The sequence below is a fragment of the Arvicanthis niloticus genome, chromosome 17 (assembly GCF_011762505.2).
Source record: "Arvicanthis niloticus isolate mArvNil1 chromosome 17, mArvNil1.pat.X, whole genome shotgun sequence".
NCBI lineage: Eukaryota > Metazoa > Chordata > Mammalia > Rodentia > Muridae > Arvicanthis > Arvicanthis niloticus.
In genome coordinates, this window is record NC_047674.1 from 35364649 (window position 1) to 35382792 (window position 18144).

The following is an 18144-nucleotide window of genomic DNA, read 5'->3' on the forward strand; positions in this document are numbered from 1 at the left end:
GCAGCTTCCTCGTGCAGCAAACAGGAACCAATACAGAGACCTACAGCAAACATTACACCCAAAGAGAGAAACCTTCTAACACTCAGCTCTGAATGGAATGGCTCCAAGAAATATCTTATCCAGGTTTTTGTTGTTTTTGTGTTTTAAAAAAACAATGCAATGTCTCAGTCTTCCAGGATTAAAAATTCACTTCATTTAGATGACTATTCCAAATGAAAGTGTTACATTTTTTTTTTTTTTTAGATCTTCTATGTTTCTCATATTGTTTATTTAGTGTTATCTCTCAGGTCTTTTGCTTGTATATTAAAATTTCTAGTATTCTGATTTTGTGCGATTTTGTGTGTATGTTTCATGTTTCTTATGCATTTTTGTTTTTATTATGTTTCTATTTATTGTTTCTTTTCAAAAGAAAGAGAGAAAGAAGGTGATGAGATGGGTATGTGGAGAGATAAGGATGATTTTAGAGTAGCTTGAGAGGAAGATCAAAAAGAAACCTTGATGAGAATATATTGTACAAAAAGCTCCTTTCCATAGTAATAAAAAGAAACCACAAGACATAGTTTACACCTGTTCCAGCAGTACCCATGAGCCACAAGAATAGCTTGCTTGAAAAACTGAAATGATTCTGGCTCTAATATGCAGAAGAATTTCATATTTTAAAACTAAGAAGTGTGTGTTGAACTATGACATAGCACAGATGGATTTGGGGAGGAGGAGCTAATATTAAGAAATGGCATCATTTCCATGACAGAGATTGAATTTCTTATGAGACCTGGGAGGTGAGAGACTCTCAGGACTCAAAGTGGGGAACCTTAGATGAAATACCCTACAGTGGGGAGAGGGAACTTGTAGAGCCCACCTCCAGCTAGAAAACAAGGCATCAAGTGAGGGATGGTGCTGCCATCCCACAGTCAAAACTTTGACCCATAATTGTTCCTGTCTGAAGGAACTGCAGGGACCAACATGGAGAAGAACCTGAGAAAAAGGAGGTCCAGCGACAGGCCCAAAGTGGGATCCAGCTCAACGGGAGGTCCCATGGCCTGAAACTATTACTGACGATATGGAGATCTGACAAAAATGGACCTATCATGACTTCCCTATCATTGAAGACCCAACAAGCAGCTGAAAGAGTCAGATGCAGATGATTGCACCCAACCAATGGACAGAAGCTGCTGACCCCTGTGGTAGAATTAAGGAAAAGCTGTAAGAAGGTGAGGAGAAGGGTGACCCTGTAAGAGGACCAGCAGTATCAATTAACCTAGACATCTGAGATCTCTCAGACACTGGACCACCAACCAGGAAGCATACACCAGCTGATATGAGGCTCCCAACACATACATCAGAGGACTGCCAGGTCTGGGTTCAGTCAGAGAAGATGCACCTAACACTCAAGAAACTGGAGGCCCCAGGGAGTTTAGAGGTCTGGTGGGGTGGAGGTTGGAGGGAGAGGGGACATCCTTGTGGAGACAGAGTTGGGAAGGAGATTTGGGATGTGGGACAGTCTGAGATTGGACCAGAAAAAGGATAAAATCTAGAGTATAAAAAATGATTAAATAAAATTTAAAAAGAGAAATAAAAGAAATAGTTGCTGTTTCTCTTTGCAAGTGCAAAGATATACACAATGTCTATGTCTAAAACAGTAGACACCGCCTAAAGAATGACACCTAGGTTTTCCCTAACCAACACACACATACACCACAAGAAAATCTTTTTTTATTTTTGAAATAAGTTCTCTGATGTTATTGGAAACATAAAGAAAATAAAAAATATTACAGTGAACCAAATAAACATCTGCCACTGTTATACATTCTAGTGGAGAATACAGGAAAAAAATCTGATTTTTGCAAGATTATCAACTACTCCTCTATTAATCTTGTCACCAAAATATTAAAAACTGTACATTAAAATTATTTGATATTATGGCCTGTGTTTTCAAAAATTAAATCAATAAACACAAAAGGCTAGGGTTAGATAAGTCACTATTAAAACTCTTCAACACCATTCTTATAGTTTCTATAATTTAAGATCTTCAACTTCTTTCAATTCCTTGTAGTATTCAACTAAGTCAACAAATTAGCCTGAAGTTGGAGACTAATTGAAACAAAATCTATGTGGAAAAGGTCACTTAGTAAAGTCATGATAAGGTCATTTCCCCTAAGAATTTCCACATTTCTTTAATGCCATTTGTTTGAAAGGACCAGGTCATCAACACACTAATTACTGGTGCAAACAGACAGCAGGCATCAAGGAGAAAGAAGAGTCTTAGACAACCTTGTATAAAGCAGGTCATCCTTGAGAGCACATCCAGGAAGGGTAAGTCAGTTTTTAATATACAAGATTAAATTTTATATTCATGCCACTGCTCAGTGTTTCATGGCATTGCAACACACCATGCTAAGTTCATGAATGTACATCAGACAGCTAAGTTCAATAATCAAAATGGAAATTTTATGATATTCTGTGAGAAGTGTCAACAAATACTCTGAGAGAATCAATACTTTGTAATAAATGTGGTGTTCTTTCAAAAGATTAGAGAAGATAATGAAACAAGGCTTGTTTTTGAAATATGATTTTATTGTTGTATTATAAAATCCAAGTAGGTTACCATTGACAGGTAACAAAACAGGATAGGGTTAGTGTCTGTGAAGAGACACCATGACTAAGGTAACTCTTATAAAGGAAAGCATTTAATTGGGGCTGGATGGACAAAGTCTATGCCTGGCTTTTCTGAGACTTTTTTCATCAATGCAATTAATCTGATTCTCTAGACATTAAACTTAGCCTGAGAGACTCTTCAGACATGGGCAAAAAGTAGCCACATTTTTCATCAAATTACCACAAAAACGGTCTCTAGGCCACATATTAACATTCTTCTCTGAAACTTCTTGAGAATGGCCCCACAGTTCAAACCACCATCATCACCAATCTCTTCCATATTCCTACTAGGATGGCTGATTAAGCCTCAGTTAAAGAATTCCACTGTTTTCCAAATCCTAAGTCACAAAATGCACATTCCTCAAAACAAAAGCATGGTCAGGACTATTACAGCAATACCCAAGTCCCTGGTACCAACTTCTGTCTTAGGTAAGGTTTCCCTTGCTGCGAAGAGACATCATGACCAAGGTAGCTCGTATAAAGAACAGCATTTAATCTGGACTGGCTTACTGGTTCAGTCCATTATCATTATGGTGAGAAGCATGGCAGCATCAAGGCAGGCACAGAGCTAAAAGAGCTTAGAGTTCTCCATCTTGTTCCAAACCCAAGCTGGAGAAGACTGGCTTCCACAGAGCTAGGAAGAGGGTCTGAAAGCCCACACACATAGTATAAGACCTCTCCTACTCCAACAAGGTCATCCTTCCCTGGACTAAGCATATTCAAACCACCACAGTTAGTGAGGTAGCCTCTTTCACAGTATTTCTTCATTCTTTAAAGGGCTCTTAGAGTTCTCATCTGTGTGATCAATAAATGGAATGGGCATTGACCAAGAATATTAAAAGAGTTGGCAGTCTATTCAGCAATTGAAAAAAATGGGAGGTTTTTCTGAAGCATAAGTTGTCAAGAGACAATTATATACACTACTATCAGATAAATGGAAGCTATCAGCTGTCCATGTTTTACATGAGAAGTAACATGAACACTTAAGCACGATCAATCAAATCAAAAATTTAACTGTTAGAAAACGAAAATATGTACTAAAATCTTCATCAGTCACAAAGATCTTTTTAAAAAAATTCACAAAATTCCAGCTTTCTGATATGTAGCATAAGTGTTACAAGTTCTATGACATTCTGACATTAGCCCAAACCTTAGTGTTCTGATTCCAAAACATCTATCTTTTTTTTTTTTTTTGGTTTTTCGAGACAGGGTTTCTCTGTGTAGCCCTGGCTGTCGGGGAACTCACTCTGTAGACCAGGCTTGAACTCAGAAATCCTCCTGTCTCTGCCTCCCAAGTGCTGGGATTAAAGGCATGTGCCACCACCGCCCGGCAACCAAAACATCTAAATAAAAAGGATTTGCAAACTTTTCTGGTTTGAACATACTCAAATTAGTTAGAAAATTATACAGCACATCAAAATTTGATGCTATATAATATTCCTGTTTTAATAGTTGTCATGGACTCTTAACATTTAGCATTTAACAATAAACACACTTGAAAAGGCTTCAGGTCTCTGAATGACTTCTATGTTGCCAACAACATTTAGCCAGAGGCTACAGAGAAGCATTTCATTGTCATACTTTTAGAAACCAGACTGACAAGTGTAATAACAAGAGACAGCATCAAATAATATCATATTTACTTATATATTAAAGAAAGAACCTTCTACTTAAAAATATAATTGGTTAAGTCCTGCTTAAAAGTCAGCCATATCACTATTATAATCCATTGCTATGTAGCTCATCTCTTTGTACACTTTCATAAGATCACCCAATTCAATATTCACAAAAATCAAATAATGTTTATGAGAAAAAATTCCTACTGACTATTCTGTATGACAACAGATTAGTTCTGGTTTAATAAAATAAAATCAAAATGTACTAGATTCTTAAGAATATCATCTGATAGCCAAATTTTATAGTTTCTGGATATAATAGTTTTTCCCATACTTCAGGTAATAGTAAACAAAGCACTTGACTTAATTATATTTATTACATTATATCACAGTGAGAGGCAATTGGAAAATTATAGCATTCTTCTCTGTAATCTTTATTTATTAAGACAATTACATGGTCCTTGCTTCCAATTCACTCATTATAAAGTATATAATCAGTTTGATGTATTTGATCTATTTTTAGATTTTTCACATATTTGCAAGAGTAGAAACACCTTTTATCCACTGAAATTTATTAATATTGCCCATGAAACCACATCAATGAATACTATATTATATTATAATCAATTACTTGTAGGTACAAACATAGTTAGAGATGTATTACACTGGAAACAATACCGTAATTAGTCTTGAAACTTTATAGAAGACAAAATGGTAAAAACCATGAAATGCATAATAATGTGGTGTAAATAACTGGGCAAATTGGTATGTCACTGTCATGCTGCCTAAATGATAAAAATATGTAATTATACTTTCCATATTTAAAATAAAAATGCACTAGAAATAAAAATTTCACTTGAAAGTAATTCCTTTCACTGTCTCTTCTCTTTTTCTGCCTGTATCATTGCCACGCATTTACATAGATTCAGATAGCAAAACCTTAAGGTTTAACTCTTAAGAGGCAATGACAAAAGCATCAAGACTGTTATTGTTTTTGTTCTAACACACTGAGAATGAAGTACATGCCGCATGCAGTACCTTTGGATACTGTTTCACAGGAATCAATACTCTTTCAGAGAGCTTTATGTTTTTGTTGCTGATAACATCAAGATATTTCTTTTCTTCGTCTTCCTTTTTCCCATCTGAACCTTGAAATTTCTCAATTTCTGAAAGAAAGGAATAATCACAAAACCAAGATGAGTGACATGAAAAAATGAGCCATCCTGATATGATAATTGTTTGTACTGTTGCATACAGAGTTTGAGTAATTCTGAAAAAGGCGGAAGCTGCACCTTGCAGACAGCTATCTGAATCCCACTACAAGGCAACCTCTATTAACAGCAACTAAAAAGTGAAAATAAAACAGGAAGAAAGGATGTGATTCACTTAGCTGTTGTGTGTATCTTCTGACAAAACGGAAGAAAAATATATCTTGCTGTGCGGTGGTGGGCTGTGAGAGACAGCATGGTTTCTGTTCGAGCACTGGCTAAAGATGGCCAGAGACCCAGCAGGTTGGAGACCTCACAGGTTTCGCTGCAAGGGACAACATGCATTTTGCCATGCTCCCAAACTCTAGGCTCCTGACATGAGGTAGAAATCTCCATTGATTCTGCCTTTCAGGCACATAGGACAATGCCCCTACCAGCCCTTCCACAGGTAGAGGGTGGGACTACAGGCCACAGAGCCTCAAGACATTTCTATATTCATGAGTTACCTAAAGGTCAGAGGGTGTAGCCAATTAAGCATTCATTCCAAGACCCTCCTCCTACTTGCAAAAGGTATTTAACCTCAGGTCCGCCCTGAGAACATGGGGTACAGCTTCATCCATGTTCTGCCATGACGATAAATGTTTTAAGATCATGGACTTCCTCTCGTCTCTGGGGCCCACCATGGGGAACCGTGGAGAAAGGCCTCAACTACCGAGTCGCTGCCTAACCTCCCGCAGGACCTCTCTACGTTCCAGCCATGGAGGTCACACAACTAGAGCAAGTCAAGACCCAGCCAAGCCAGTCACCATGACCAAGAGTCTCATTTTCCTCACAGGGCACCACCAGAGCTTATCTCCCCCTCAGCCCTTTCCAGCTATGGGTCGCTCATAGCTCTATGCCCTGTCTCAACTCTTCCATGGCCTCCCATCAGTGTCTGGGAGCCCAAGGATCTGAGACCAGTTGACCCCTGCCCAACTTCTTGCCTGGGGGTCCCCAAGAGCTTCAGCCCCCACAGGACTCAGACTGGGATCTCCCCATCCCCCTGGACTGCAGTTTCATACAAACAGCTTTCCTTGGAAACAGTGATAGAGCAAAACATACTGCATGTTTATAAATCTTATTTTATGTAAATTATTTCTAAAACATTTAAAATAGTTATTCAGTTCTCCAAAATATAGCAAAAATAAATTATATATTTTATATTATAAATAAACTACTAAAAGGATCATATAAGCTGGGCATTGGTGGCACATGCCTTTAATCCCAGCACTTGGGAGGCAGAGGCAGGCGGTTTTCTGAGTTCGAGGCCAGCCTGGTCTACAGAGTGAGTTCCAGGACAGCCAGGGCTACACAGAGAAACCCTGTCAAAAAAAAAAAAAAAAAAAAAAAAAAAAAAAAAAAAAACCCAAAAAAAACAAAAACAAAAAAAAAACAAAAAAACCAGACCAAACCAAAACAAAATGATCATATAAAATATAAAGGTTATAATTAGTAAACATTGAGAATAATGGTTATTTTGCCTTTTAAGAATGTTCCAACATGGCTATTCAAAATATAATACAATTATTCATTCTTTCATTTTAATATTTTCATTAAATATGTGGATCTCTACTATGAATATCATAGAAAGAATAAAAATTGGAAAAGGACCTGGTTTCATTGCATATGTATCCTAATGAGAAAAACAAACCAGAAATATATGCTTATATGTGTGAGATGAGAAAATTTACACCATGAAGCTATTAGGTGAGCAAAAAAATTAAAAAGAAATGAGAATAGACACAAGGGATATAGTGTGTGCTTAAGACTTGTCAGAATGTTAACAGTTCGGTTATATATGTACTGTTTACTACTTAGCATGGTAACTCCAGGTTTCTTCTATCTACTCTAGTATTAAATATATTCAATAGATTAAGAGGCCATTTTAAATTGACTGCTTTACAAACCCCAAGATGCTCTTCAGCTCTATCCTGTACCAGGATAATTTCCCACTACTGCTACAGTGTATAATACAGTGGAGCTTGGTGATTGGGCAGTATAAGAGGTAGGCGGAGTGAGGAGTTGGGAGAGAGGAAAGGGAGGAAAAAAGGTAGCAGTCCTGGGTAGCTACTTATCAAAAGGTTAGATATTGGGTAACAGTAATTGTGTGGGCATCTTGTTATTTGAGCATTTTCAAATGTATAAATCCTTTGGATAATCTTTAACCTTAAGAGTCTTCATTCTACCGGGTACCAAGAGGATGATAGATATTGTCTGTGGTTCAGCAGAGCTTTGTGGATGCAGCGTGCTTGATTGCCAGAGCCATCCCCCACATTGACTCTCGTGGGTCTAGCTGTGGCACACTTGTCTTCTGGTGTGGAATATGGCTGCCAGAGCTAAGCAGAGCAGCCCTGCTGATTAAATAGCCGGCCTGTGCAGAGGCATTTTCTAAATATCTCCCCTACACTTTCTCTATCTTGTATCCTTATACAAGCAGAACACTGGCCACTACAGGTCAATGCTATACTTATATACTCTGGTGGTGACAATGAACTTCAGATCACTGCCCTTGGGACTTGCACCTATCCCACTAACCCCTTGCACTTTGCTTCCTACTCTGTGGAGGAACCTGTAACATGAGACACACAGAAGCTCACTCTAGTCCCATTCTGTTACATGAAAAGCTTCTTTGTCGATCCGTTACAAAAAGAAATTGAATTTGTCTGACATTCTTTGCCTCCCCCAAAACTGGAAGTTAGACTTTTTTTTAGACAGTTATGATTTGATCATTCTATGATTAATTCTAATAACATTCCCATCAAGAAGGAGAGCTAAATAAAATCCCATTTTCACTGTTCTTCCTGTTCATTTGTATAGTTTCCCTTTGAAGCGCTTGCTATTTCTTTTGGCCTCTTGACAGATTCACACAGTCATCTTTTCTTCCCTGACATATCTGCATGAGCAATAGCTCAGCAGTTACGTGTCAAGTGCAGTGCTACAAAATGTTGGAACCAAACCTTGCCTAATTTCAAAGCCAGAGAATTCAAACTTAGGTAGCTCATTTCCTATTTTATTTTTGTTTTCAGTTTCTTAATTTTCATCTACTTAAAATAATTATTTGATTATTGGCTCTATAGTTAGCTAGTTGGCTAGTTATGGTACTATGGATATAAGGTATGGATATAAGGTACCCAGGGCCTTATACACAATACTAGGCAAATGCTCTATCACTAAGGTATATCTCTAGCACTCTTTCCTTTGCTCATTTTTACTTTAAAATATGATCCTTAAGATTCTCACAGTGAACTGAACTCACTCTGTGTTACACAGTGGCCTTAAACATAAGGCAGTCTAGACTCTCAGCCTTCCAGGGAGCTTAGGACATAGGCTTGTGTCACCAGAAACAATAGAATGATCCTTTCTTTTATTGCACAATTAAGGTATGTGCTTTGTAACATTTAGAGAGTACAGACATTCATAAAGCTGAAAAGGTGCACTCATTAGAATGTACTGTGTAGAAAATGAAGTCATTTCAGGTTACCACATAGCATCAATATAAATCTGATCAGTACATCATGATATATGTTACTTAATAAACTAGAGGTGATTGTATCTTGAAGTATGTTCTCTGTTCTCCTTCCATTTATTTATTAGTGAATATATTCATTCAAGAGTTTCTAATGTTAACACTACAGAACCTATGTTACGTGAAAATTCAGAAAAGTCTTCCTTTGTCATGTCAAGGAGAAGAAGGCAATAGGAGAAAGCAATGCAAAGGGAATTTTTACTTCTAATTTATTGCTACATTTCACTTTACAGCTATATAATTTCTTTAAATGTAATTTTCTCAGGCTTCATTATACTTTATAAACATCTTTAATTGTGTTTTAATCTGTTTTTTAATATTTTAAAAAGGAAAATGTTTAGTATCTGATATTACATATGCAGATTAATTGTCTTTCATTGAAATTCTGTTTCAGAAATTCTGAAATTTCATTTCCTTTTCTCTAAACATTGTTAAGCAGCATATTATAGAAATGGAATGTGCCAGATTCTGTCAATTTATGTCCACAGTAATTTCTTTTAAAATGACTTTTTATTTGTTACTTTTGCACTTTAGAACTCAACTACAGATTTCTTTATAGTTTAAGTTTACATGACTCAATAATGTTTCATGACAATGGTATATAATCTTTGTTATTAGAGGCAAGAGTAGGATGTAAACACAAGAGACAGCCCCACCCCACACACAGATACACACATTCATAAAATGCATCATGGGATAAAGATGTATGTGAATACTTATTTAAAATATGTACTCAACAATAGAATGTTGTTTAGATACTGTGTAAATAATTAAAAGAACTAAATTAATCTCTGCTATTTGGGTTTAGAAGTTATACTGGGCCCATTCGAACAGACAAAGGATAAATGTTCCAATGACCATACACTCCTCACATAGGGATGGTTTTTTAACTCTCTACAAAAGAAAACAGAATAAAAGTGGTGGCACTGAGAGACTAAATGTGGAAGATAGGCTCACAAACCAATGACAAAATAGTGATTATTTTAAAATCTAGACGCTTTAGTAAAATGTAATTTTAAAAACTGAGAAAACTATGAAAGAAAGAAGGAATCTGTTAATAGTCCTTGAACTAGTAATGAAGACTTGTACAGCACAGACATCTCAAAACCGATCAAAGAGAACAATGCTGGAGGCAACACAGTAGCTGATGTCACAATATATAACAGAGCCATTGGAACAAAACAACATAGAAACAGAAACAGGCAAGCAGAATGGAAAAGAACATAAGCATGAGAATACAGTTACAGCCCTGATTTTTAATAAAGTTACCCAAAAATACTTCCATAAAGAAAAAAATATCTCTCTAAACTTAGTTCTAGGATGACTGGATAAAACATATAAGAGAGTGAAAATGATTCCCTATCTTAAGTCTGTGAACAAGTTAAATCAAAATGGGTGAAAGATCTCATTGTAAAACCTGTAACTCTGAAAATGTTAGAGGAAAAAAAAAGCCATCTGGCTTCTGGTTATTAGCTTAGGCTAGGATGTTCTCAAATAGATGTTGGTAACTCAGAAAACAATACCAAGAATTTATTCATCATATTTCATGAAATTAAATAAAGTGTTGGGAAAGTAACAGACCTGGTGAACAAACATCAGCGACTGAGTTTGTATTTCTTTGTGTTTTCTTATAACTGTAATACCAGCTCTGGGGAATGGGATAACAACAGTCAGGTATGAGGGGATTAGTGGACTGCCAGCCTAGCCAAAAGGGTGACTTAAATATTTACTGAGAGATGCTGTCTAAAAAAAATCTGGGGAAGCAGGTAAAGAGGATATCTAAAGAATCTCTAGCCTCTTCATGCTCCTTTATGGGCAAGGCGACCCATGTATATTCATAATATACTATATATTATATATCTTTTATAGAGACAGAGAGAATGTATTAAATGTTCTGGGGTTGGAGTTATGGCTGCCATGAACATGGACATCTACACTCATATGCATGTACCATTGCACACTACCTGTAATATTACAACATGTAAAAAGACTCCAAACAACCATGTCTTCTGTTCTCTTTCTTTAGTCACTGTCTTTATAATGCTTGAGGAAAATGTCGTTTGTGTGTGTGTGTGTGTGTCTGTTTACTTGCTTGTATTAGCCTATATAATATTTTATAATTATCTTATAAACATGATTAGTAAAAGCTGGTTCAAAATCATCTACCTCATAATTAGCAATAAAATGTTACTTTCCATTCCGTTAAAATTATGTATTGTTTTGCATTAGAACTATTGCTCCAACAATCTTACCATTGAAAAATTTATTTATTTTCCATTTGTAGTTTGTGGAATTAAATATGATTAAAAAAACCCAGGTTTCCTACTTTTTAGAAATTTGACCTGGTCATTAGACTCAGGTTTCCTGTATTTTAGAGAAAGTAAAGCTATCAAAAATAGCTTCGGGTTATCATCTTGTATTGTCTATCCCAAATTTGTACAGGCTTAGCTCTATAGTATCTCATCCCTGTCTCCCTCTACCTTGAAATGTCTCAAGAAATATTTCATTTTACATTTCTTTATAGCCTCTCTCCCAAGCCTATGGATGACAAAAGCTGAAGAAAAACTATGGCCTAGAGCTGGCTTCAAACACAGAAAAATAAAATGGATAGTTACTTTTAAAAATATCTCAAAAGTAAAGATAATTATTATATATGCGAACAATGCTAGCAAAAATACTCTGACACAATAACAGCTCTCTCAGATCCACGGTCACCAGGCAACTAAACACCTGTCTGGTTCACAAAGCACTTAAAGGTTGGAACATTGGTTGTAAAGATGAGATAAAATTGATCATTCATGGAAACCATGAAAATGTCGTATTTGTTAACAGTGATACTGAACAACTTGGCAATAATACCTTAAATTGATTAGGTAATACTACTTGGAGGATTGGAAGAGAAAGATGGTCTGCTACAAGTGATTTGAGGCATGAATGAGTTGGGCACTATTAAGGGAGGAAGGACCTCAGCAAGAAAGGAGAAAGGGGGGATAAAGCACAGAGTGGTGATGCGATGCAGTGCATGTGGATAAAGCACAGAGTGGTGATGCGATGCAGTGCATGTGGATAAAGCACAGAGTGGTGATGCGATGCAGTGCATGTGGATAAAGCACAGAGTGGTGATGCGATGCAGTGCATGTGGATAAAGCACAGAGTGGTGATGCGATGCAGTGCATGTGGATAAAGCACAGAGTGGTGACCGGATGCAGTGCACGTGGATAAAGCACAGAGTGGTGATGCGATGCAGTGCACGTGGATAAAGCACAGAGTGGTGATGCGATGCAGTGCATGTGGATAAAGCACAGAGTGGTGATGCGATGCAGTGCATGTGGATAAAGCACAGAGTGGTGACCGGATGCAGTGCATGTGGATAAAGCACAGAGTGGTGACCGGATGCAGTGCACGTGGATAAAGCACAGAGTGGTGATGCGATGCAGTGCATGTGGATAAAGCACAGAGTGGTGATGCGATGCACTGCATGTGGATAAAGCACAGAGTGGTGATCGGATGCAGTGCACGTTGTTGTCCTAGTGAAACCCATTACATTGTATCCTAATAAGAAAACAATGTAAAACAACACAAGGACCAGGAAGATGGCCAAGCAGATAAACAGTCTTGCCACAAAGGCCTGAGAACCCGAGTTCAATAGTGAAGAGAGAAAACTGACTGCTGCAAGCTGTCCTCTGGCATCCACATCTGTCCTGCCTGTATGACTGTTGACACTGATATAGATGTAAGTTACAGAGGGGACGCACATACAATGTTCTGTGTTTCCATTTGCCCTTCATCGCATTGACCTCATTACACATATGCTAATAATATGTAAATTACCTTAAATATAAAAGGGCAAGAATAAAATAGATTGAGAAAAATTAGCCCTCAATGATGATATAAAGAATATGATACATTCTTGATTTGTGAAATACATCTTTAAATGTTTTAAACATGTTGAATAGGATTGTAACATTATACACACAAATACAGTCATTCTTCACCAAATGGAGAACAAGCTTTGCTGATTTCTAATTGTTACACACTAGCCACAAATTTCTATGTTTAATGTTAAGCATTTTAATTTGGAAAAAATCAGATCTTGTATTGACCTGGGTTTCTTGCTCACCGTGTGCACCTCACTTTTCATGGATTTAAGTTGTATTCTATTGTCTTGGGGATCAAACCCACCTTGCCCTGACACTGGCTCTCGTGCTCTGTTCAACTTCCCACTGTGGGCCTCAGTTCCTGAAGACCCATGTGCGACTTCTTCTTCATCGCCATAGTGATTTTAATACAAATATATGATATATTAGCCATGTCTTTCTTTTACTTACATTGGTTTGTTGTATTTATACTGTGTCTACACAGAGTACTTAGAGTACCAGTACTACAAAATATACTGGACCCTTACTGTCTGAAGGTTAAACATCTAACATTTTCCTGTCACTGGTCAACCATCCCAGTCTTATTCTTGCGATATTATACTTTTGGTTCCTAGCCTCCTGAGACAGAAAGGCTAAATTAGGTCCTCACACCCATCAAGTCTACACACCAAGTGAACCATGAGCAGAGGTAGAATATATACATACTTTATGGCAACTAAAATGCCTTTCCAAAAAATATCTTTAAACACATGGTAGTAATAAAAACAAATCATCCCAACGGCAAGCAGCCGCTCTGGTTTTCTTGGTTTGCAAAAAAATTAAAACACTACTTTTCTGAGACTTAACTCTCATAATTATATAAAATTACATTTATTCACCATGTAGACTTAAGTTTACAGAAAGTTACAACCAGATGTGCATGAATTTGTATTAATTTATCTTCAAGATGTTTAGAAGCTTAATTACATTAGACATTCCTTGAGTTTAAAAATACATTTCCCTAAACTTTCCAAAGTATGTCATAATTCATCAGAAAAAAAATCAAATTTTACAATTTCTACTTGCCATCACTATTTTTAAATATAAATGAATATGATCTGATTCATATTCATCACACTCCATTAAAGGAACCTGGCATATTTACAACCAAAAAAAACCATGCTCATGCCAATTGTTGATTAATAAATATATTAAGTATTACTGTTACTCCTTAGAATCTGACACTAATTCTTTATTGAGTGAAAAATTTAGAGACATTTTAAGTTGTTTTCATATCTTTAGTAGTATTTTAAGCATAGAAATTCTGATTTTGATTTAGTATAGCTGTATGATATATAAGTGTACCCATCTTTGTCATAACATATTGGCTGGTTTGGGCCTCTTGGATTCCATGTGAAGGTAGACATTAATTCTTCAATTCATGTAAAATGAAACAGTATTTCTGGAGGTATTTCATTGGGTCTACAGTCTTGCCATCTGAACAGTAATTTATCAAACTGTAAATACGGGCTATATTCCAGTTTTACAGTTTTTCTGTATGGCATTCCTATTGTGTCCTGTAGGTGTTAGCTTATAGGCTTCCTGAATCCTCTTTTCTTCCTGACTGGCTGTGTTACTTCCCAGTCTTCTCTAAGATGTAAAGCAACACCTGATATAGCTCTCAAATTTATTTGTAAACATTTCTTTTTAGTTACTATGCTCTCAATGCAAAGAAATGAAACCAACAATGTATGACTGTACCTCCTACACCATTGCTGAATCTGTTCTTCAGTTCTAATACTTGTGAGTTGAGTCAGGACTTTCTGTAGCCATTCACAGTTGGACTCTTGCATTCTCTCAGTAATAAAATTTATGTTGCCTCACAAAGTTTTAGAAGTAAAAAAGCACATTACATTTTTTTCTTTTAAATCACCTAAACTTGTAATGACACAAATTCAAACAGGAAATAATGCTTAATTGAAAATTTTCATAATCATTAAGAAAAATCTCTCCCTTAGGAAAAAAAATACATTTATTATAAAACACAACTTAATACTTTCTTTATTCTGAGAGAATGGAAATTAATATTGAAAATAGTAACAGCACTTGTCAAATCTTTTCTAAGCCAAAGAATGGATCAAAAGCCCTTGGGAATGGAGCGCTCCATAGATCTCCAGTGATTGAATGCAAAATGAATGGCATGTGTAAATACATCCACTGAGGCTAGTTCAACTAAGACCTCTCAGTAGATTTCCAACCTCACTAGGAAATGTCAGTGAAGAACAGAAAGCTGGTAGAGGATTTGGATAAAGCTGGACTGAGATAATTCAAATCAACATCACCTGACGACAAGGAGAAAAGATGAACATGATTACACATTAGAAAGTACTTCCTATCAGCCTTGATCCTTGTTCTCAAGTGTTCTTCCTGCCTCCACCTCCAAGCATCTAGGACCACAAACAAACAGGACACCAAACACTGAAGAAAAATGGACTTAAGTCCTGCTTGACAGGAAGGATACCATGCTTGGGACTAGAAATCTAGACAACTACCCAAATCTAGTGAGGTCATGGACCTTAATGGAGAATTTACTACTACCAGTTTTATAGACCCACATAATTCCTAGCTGTCTAGAATATCTATAATGTATTCTTATACCTATGGATAAGTGTAACCTTCATCCCTCATTAAATAAGTTTCTCTTTCCAGCAAACATAGACCATATTAGAAAACCACAACTAGCCATAATGCAGAGATCAACAGATCATGGGATGCCCAGCGCCAATGAATACATCTCCAGTACAGGTCTTCCACCAAAGGCTTATGAAAACTTGTGGAACAGGGGGCAGACAAATTACAAGACACAGAAGACCAAGAAGTCTGCTGAGATTGTGTTCCATAGAAATGATAGGAAAACCTTCCCCATTAAACCTCAGCAATATGGCTGCCCAAACAAAATCCAAATGACAATCACAATAAACAAATAAGCAAAAGAATCACAATAAGGGAATCTCTTTGTATGTTACCATGTCCCTGCAAAGTCATCCCTTGAAACAGATTGGCCTTGGGTATACACAATGCCGATGTGGCCTCCATAAACTAATTTGTTTGAATAATTGGTCAATAGAGAGTGGCGGTATTAGGACCTGTGACTTTTTTGGAGTAGGTGTGGCTATATTGGAGGAGTTCTGTCACTAGGGGGTGGGCTTTGAATTCTCAGAAACTCAAGCCAGCTCACTTCCTTCTGCTTTCGGAACAAGATGTAGATCTCTCAGCTCTTTAACCAGCACAGTGTCTTCCTGTGTGCTGCCACACTTACTGTGAAATTTATTGACAATAAATTTCTGATCTGTAAGTTAGCCCCAGTTAAATGTTTTTCTTTATGAGAGTTGCCAAAGTCATGGTGTTTCTTCACAACAATAGAACCCTAACCAGGCCTACAACAGGCCACAGAAGATCGTGGAGAACTCTCACCAGGCAAAGAGCTCAGGAAAAGCCCCTTTTATGCAGGTCAATGAAGAACATAACTGTGGCTGCTTGGTTCTCTACACTTTATTATGTAAGGATAATTTTTCACTGAAAAGACATTGTTAAACATTATAAGACAACTATTTATTTTTGGGATTTTCATGAAAAAGTTGTAGAATAAATATAGAAGAAATGAAACTTTCCCTCCAAAAGTTTTACATTCTGTGATAAGAAACAAACAGATCATAAACAGAAATTTCAGGTCCCTTAGGATGTGTAACTAAATTGAACAGTTTCACACTGTCATGAAAATTCCATCACAACCTAAGGCAACCATGATAATGTTATAGACCAAGATATCAAGTTAAAAGTTGCAAACTCAATTTAGAACACAGACTGAACAGTGCTTCTGCCAGGCTGTATTTTACTGAGAAAAATCTGTGGTTAAAATCTAATCAGCATGATTTGTAACTGGTATCATGCAATACATCACCCAACATTTACTGAAAATGTTCCTTAAGATTCCTCTGAGAGCAAGGCTGCTAGGGATAATGGGTCCTGAAGGAGTTTACCCTTCTCATAGAACCTACAGCCAACTCAAATATTGATCACATCAAGCATTAAAAATGTGCTTTCTTGAGGCATGCATGCTTTCAGACTAATAAACATGAAAGCTCTCTGCTGTGTATAGCAGACAAAGCCCATGAATTTATAAACACAGATTTCAGAACACTCGTAAGAATTTAAATTCTTGTACAGACAGATGAAGAATGTTCACATAAGCATAGAACAGGAAGGATTAATTAATGCGTGGCAGATGTGAGAGGTCTTTCTCTGAAAGTTTCAAACTAGAAAGGGTTGTGAATTTGAAACATGCTGAGGACAGCATTGTGTAGCTCATATGGGTGGCTTGAGGTATCATATCATGGAAATCTACTAGTTTACAAGTGACAGCAGCCCATGAGCTACAAATTGGAAAAACATACTTCAAATAAAGTAAGTGACTCTAAAAGCCACCCTTATCATTAGCTTCGAACAAATGAACTAGGATAATAATATATTCCATTCCTCAAATGTGACTATACTAGAACAGTTTAATTACTTTAGATCTATTAAATTACTTTAATAGCATTAATAAATTTAATAAATTTAATCTATTAAAAATAACTATCATTGAGTCATTTTAATTTTTATACATTTTGAACTTAAGTATTTTCATCAAAGTAAGACATATTTGTTTAAAGATCTTCAGTTCTATAAACATATTTAACATATGTTTATATAACATATATATAACATATTTATAACATATTTAAATGAATTTTATATATATAAATAACATATTTAAATGAACTTTAGAGTTAAAATTACAAAATTGATTAAATGTATATGCAATAAATATTTACCTGTTAAAAGATGCAGTTTCCTATACAACATGAAAAATCAACCATTTTTATAGAGAAATTAGAAGTAGTTATAATCTGTGCTGTTTCAATTATATAGCATAAAATAAAAATTTATCTTATAAGGAAATAATGCACTAGTAATAAGTTATAACATCACATATGGTGAATATGAATATTGCCATTAATTAAGAATGTGCTCTTCAATCTCCTATATCAATCAAGAACAACATTATCTTTTGAGTCACCACCTTCTGCTAATCCTCAAATGTAAAAACTGTCACTCCAGGTCTCTGTTGCATTGTCATATCTTATATATCTGAAAAATCAATTTTTCCAGTATCCTGCTAGTTCTTTTTAACTTTACAATCT

At 36.2% G+C, this 18144-nt stretch overlaps 1 protein-coding gene across 4 annotated transcripts in view; it reads right to left on the reverse strand.

Moving 5' to 3' along the window:
- Positions 1-18144, reverse strand: part of Khdrbs2 (KH RNA binding domain containing, signal transduction associated 2) — a 496703-nt gene that overhangs the window by 425165 nt on the left and 53394 nt on the right. For all 4 annotated transcript variants that reach the window (XM_076915127.1, XM_034522053.2, XM_076915128.1 and 1 more), the window contains one exon: positions 5310-5437. In XM_076915127.1, the coding sequence (XP_076771242.1) occupies positions 5310-5437 (128 nt within the window). The remainder of the gene's footprint in view (positions 1-5309; positions 5438-18144) is intronic.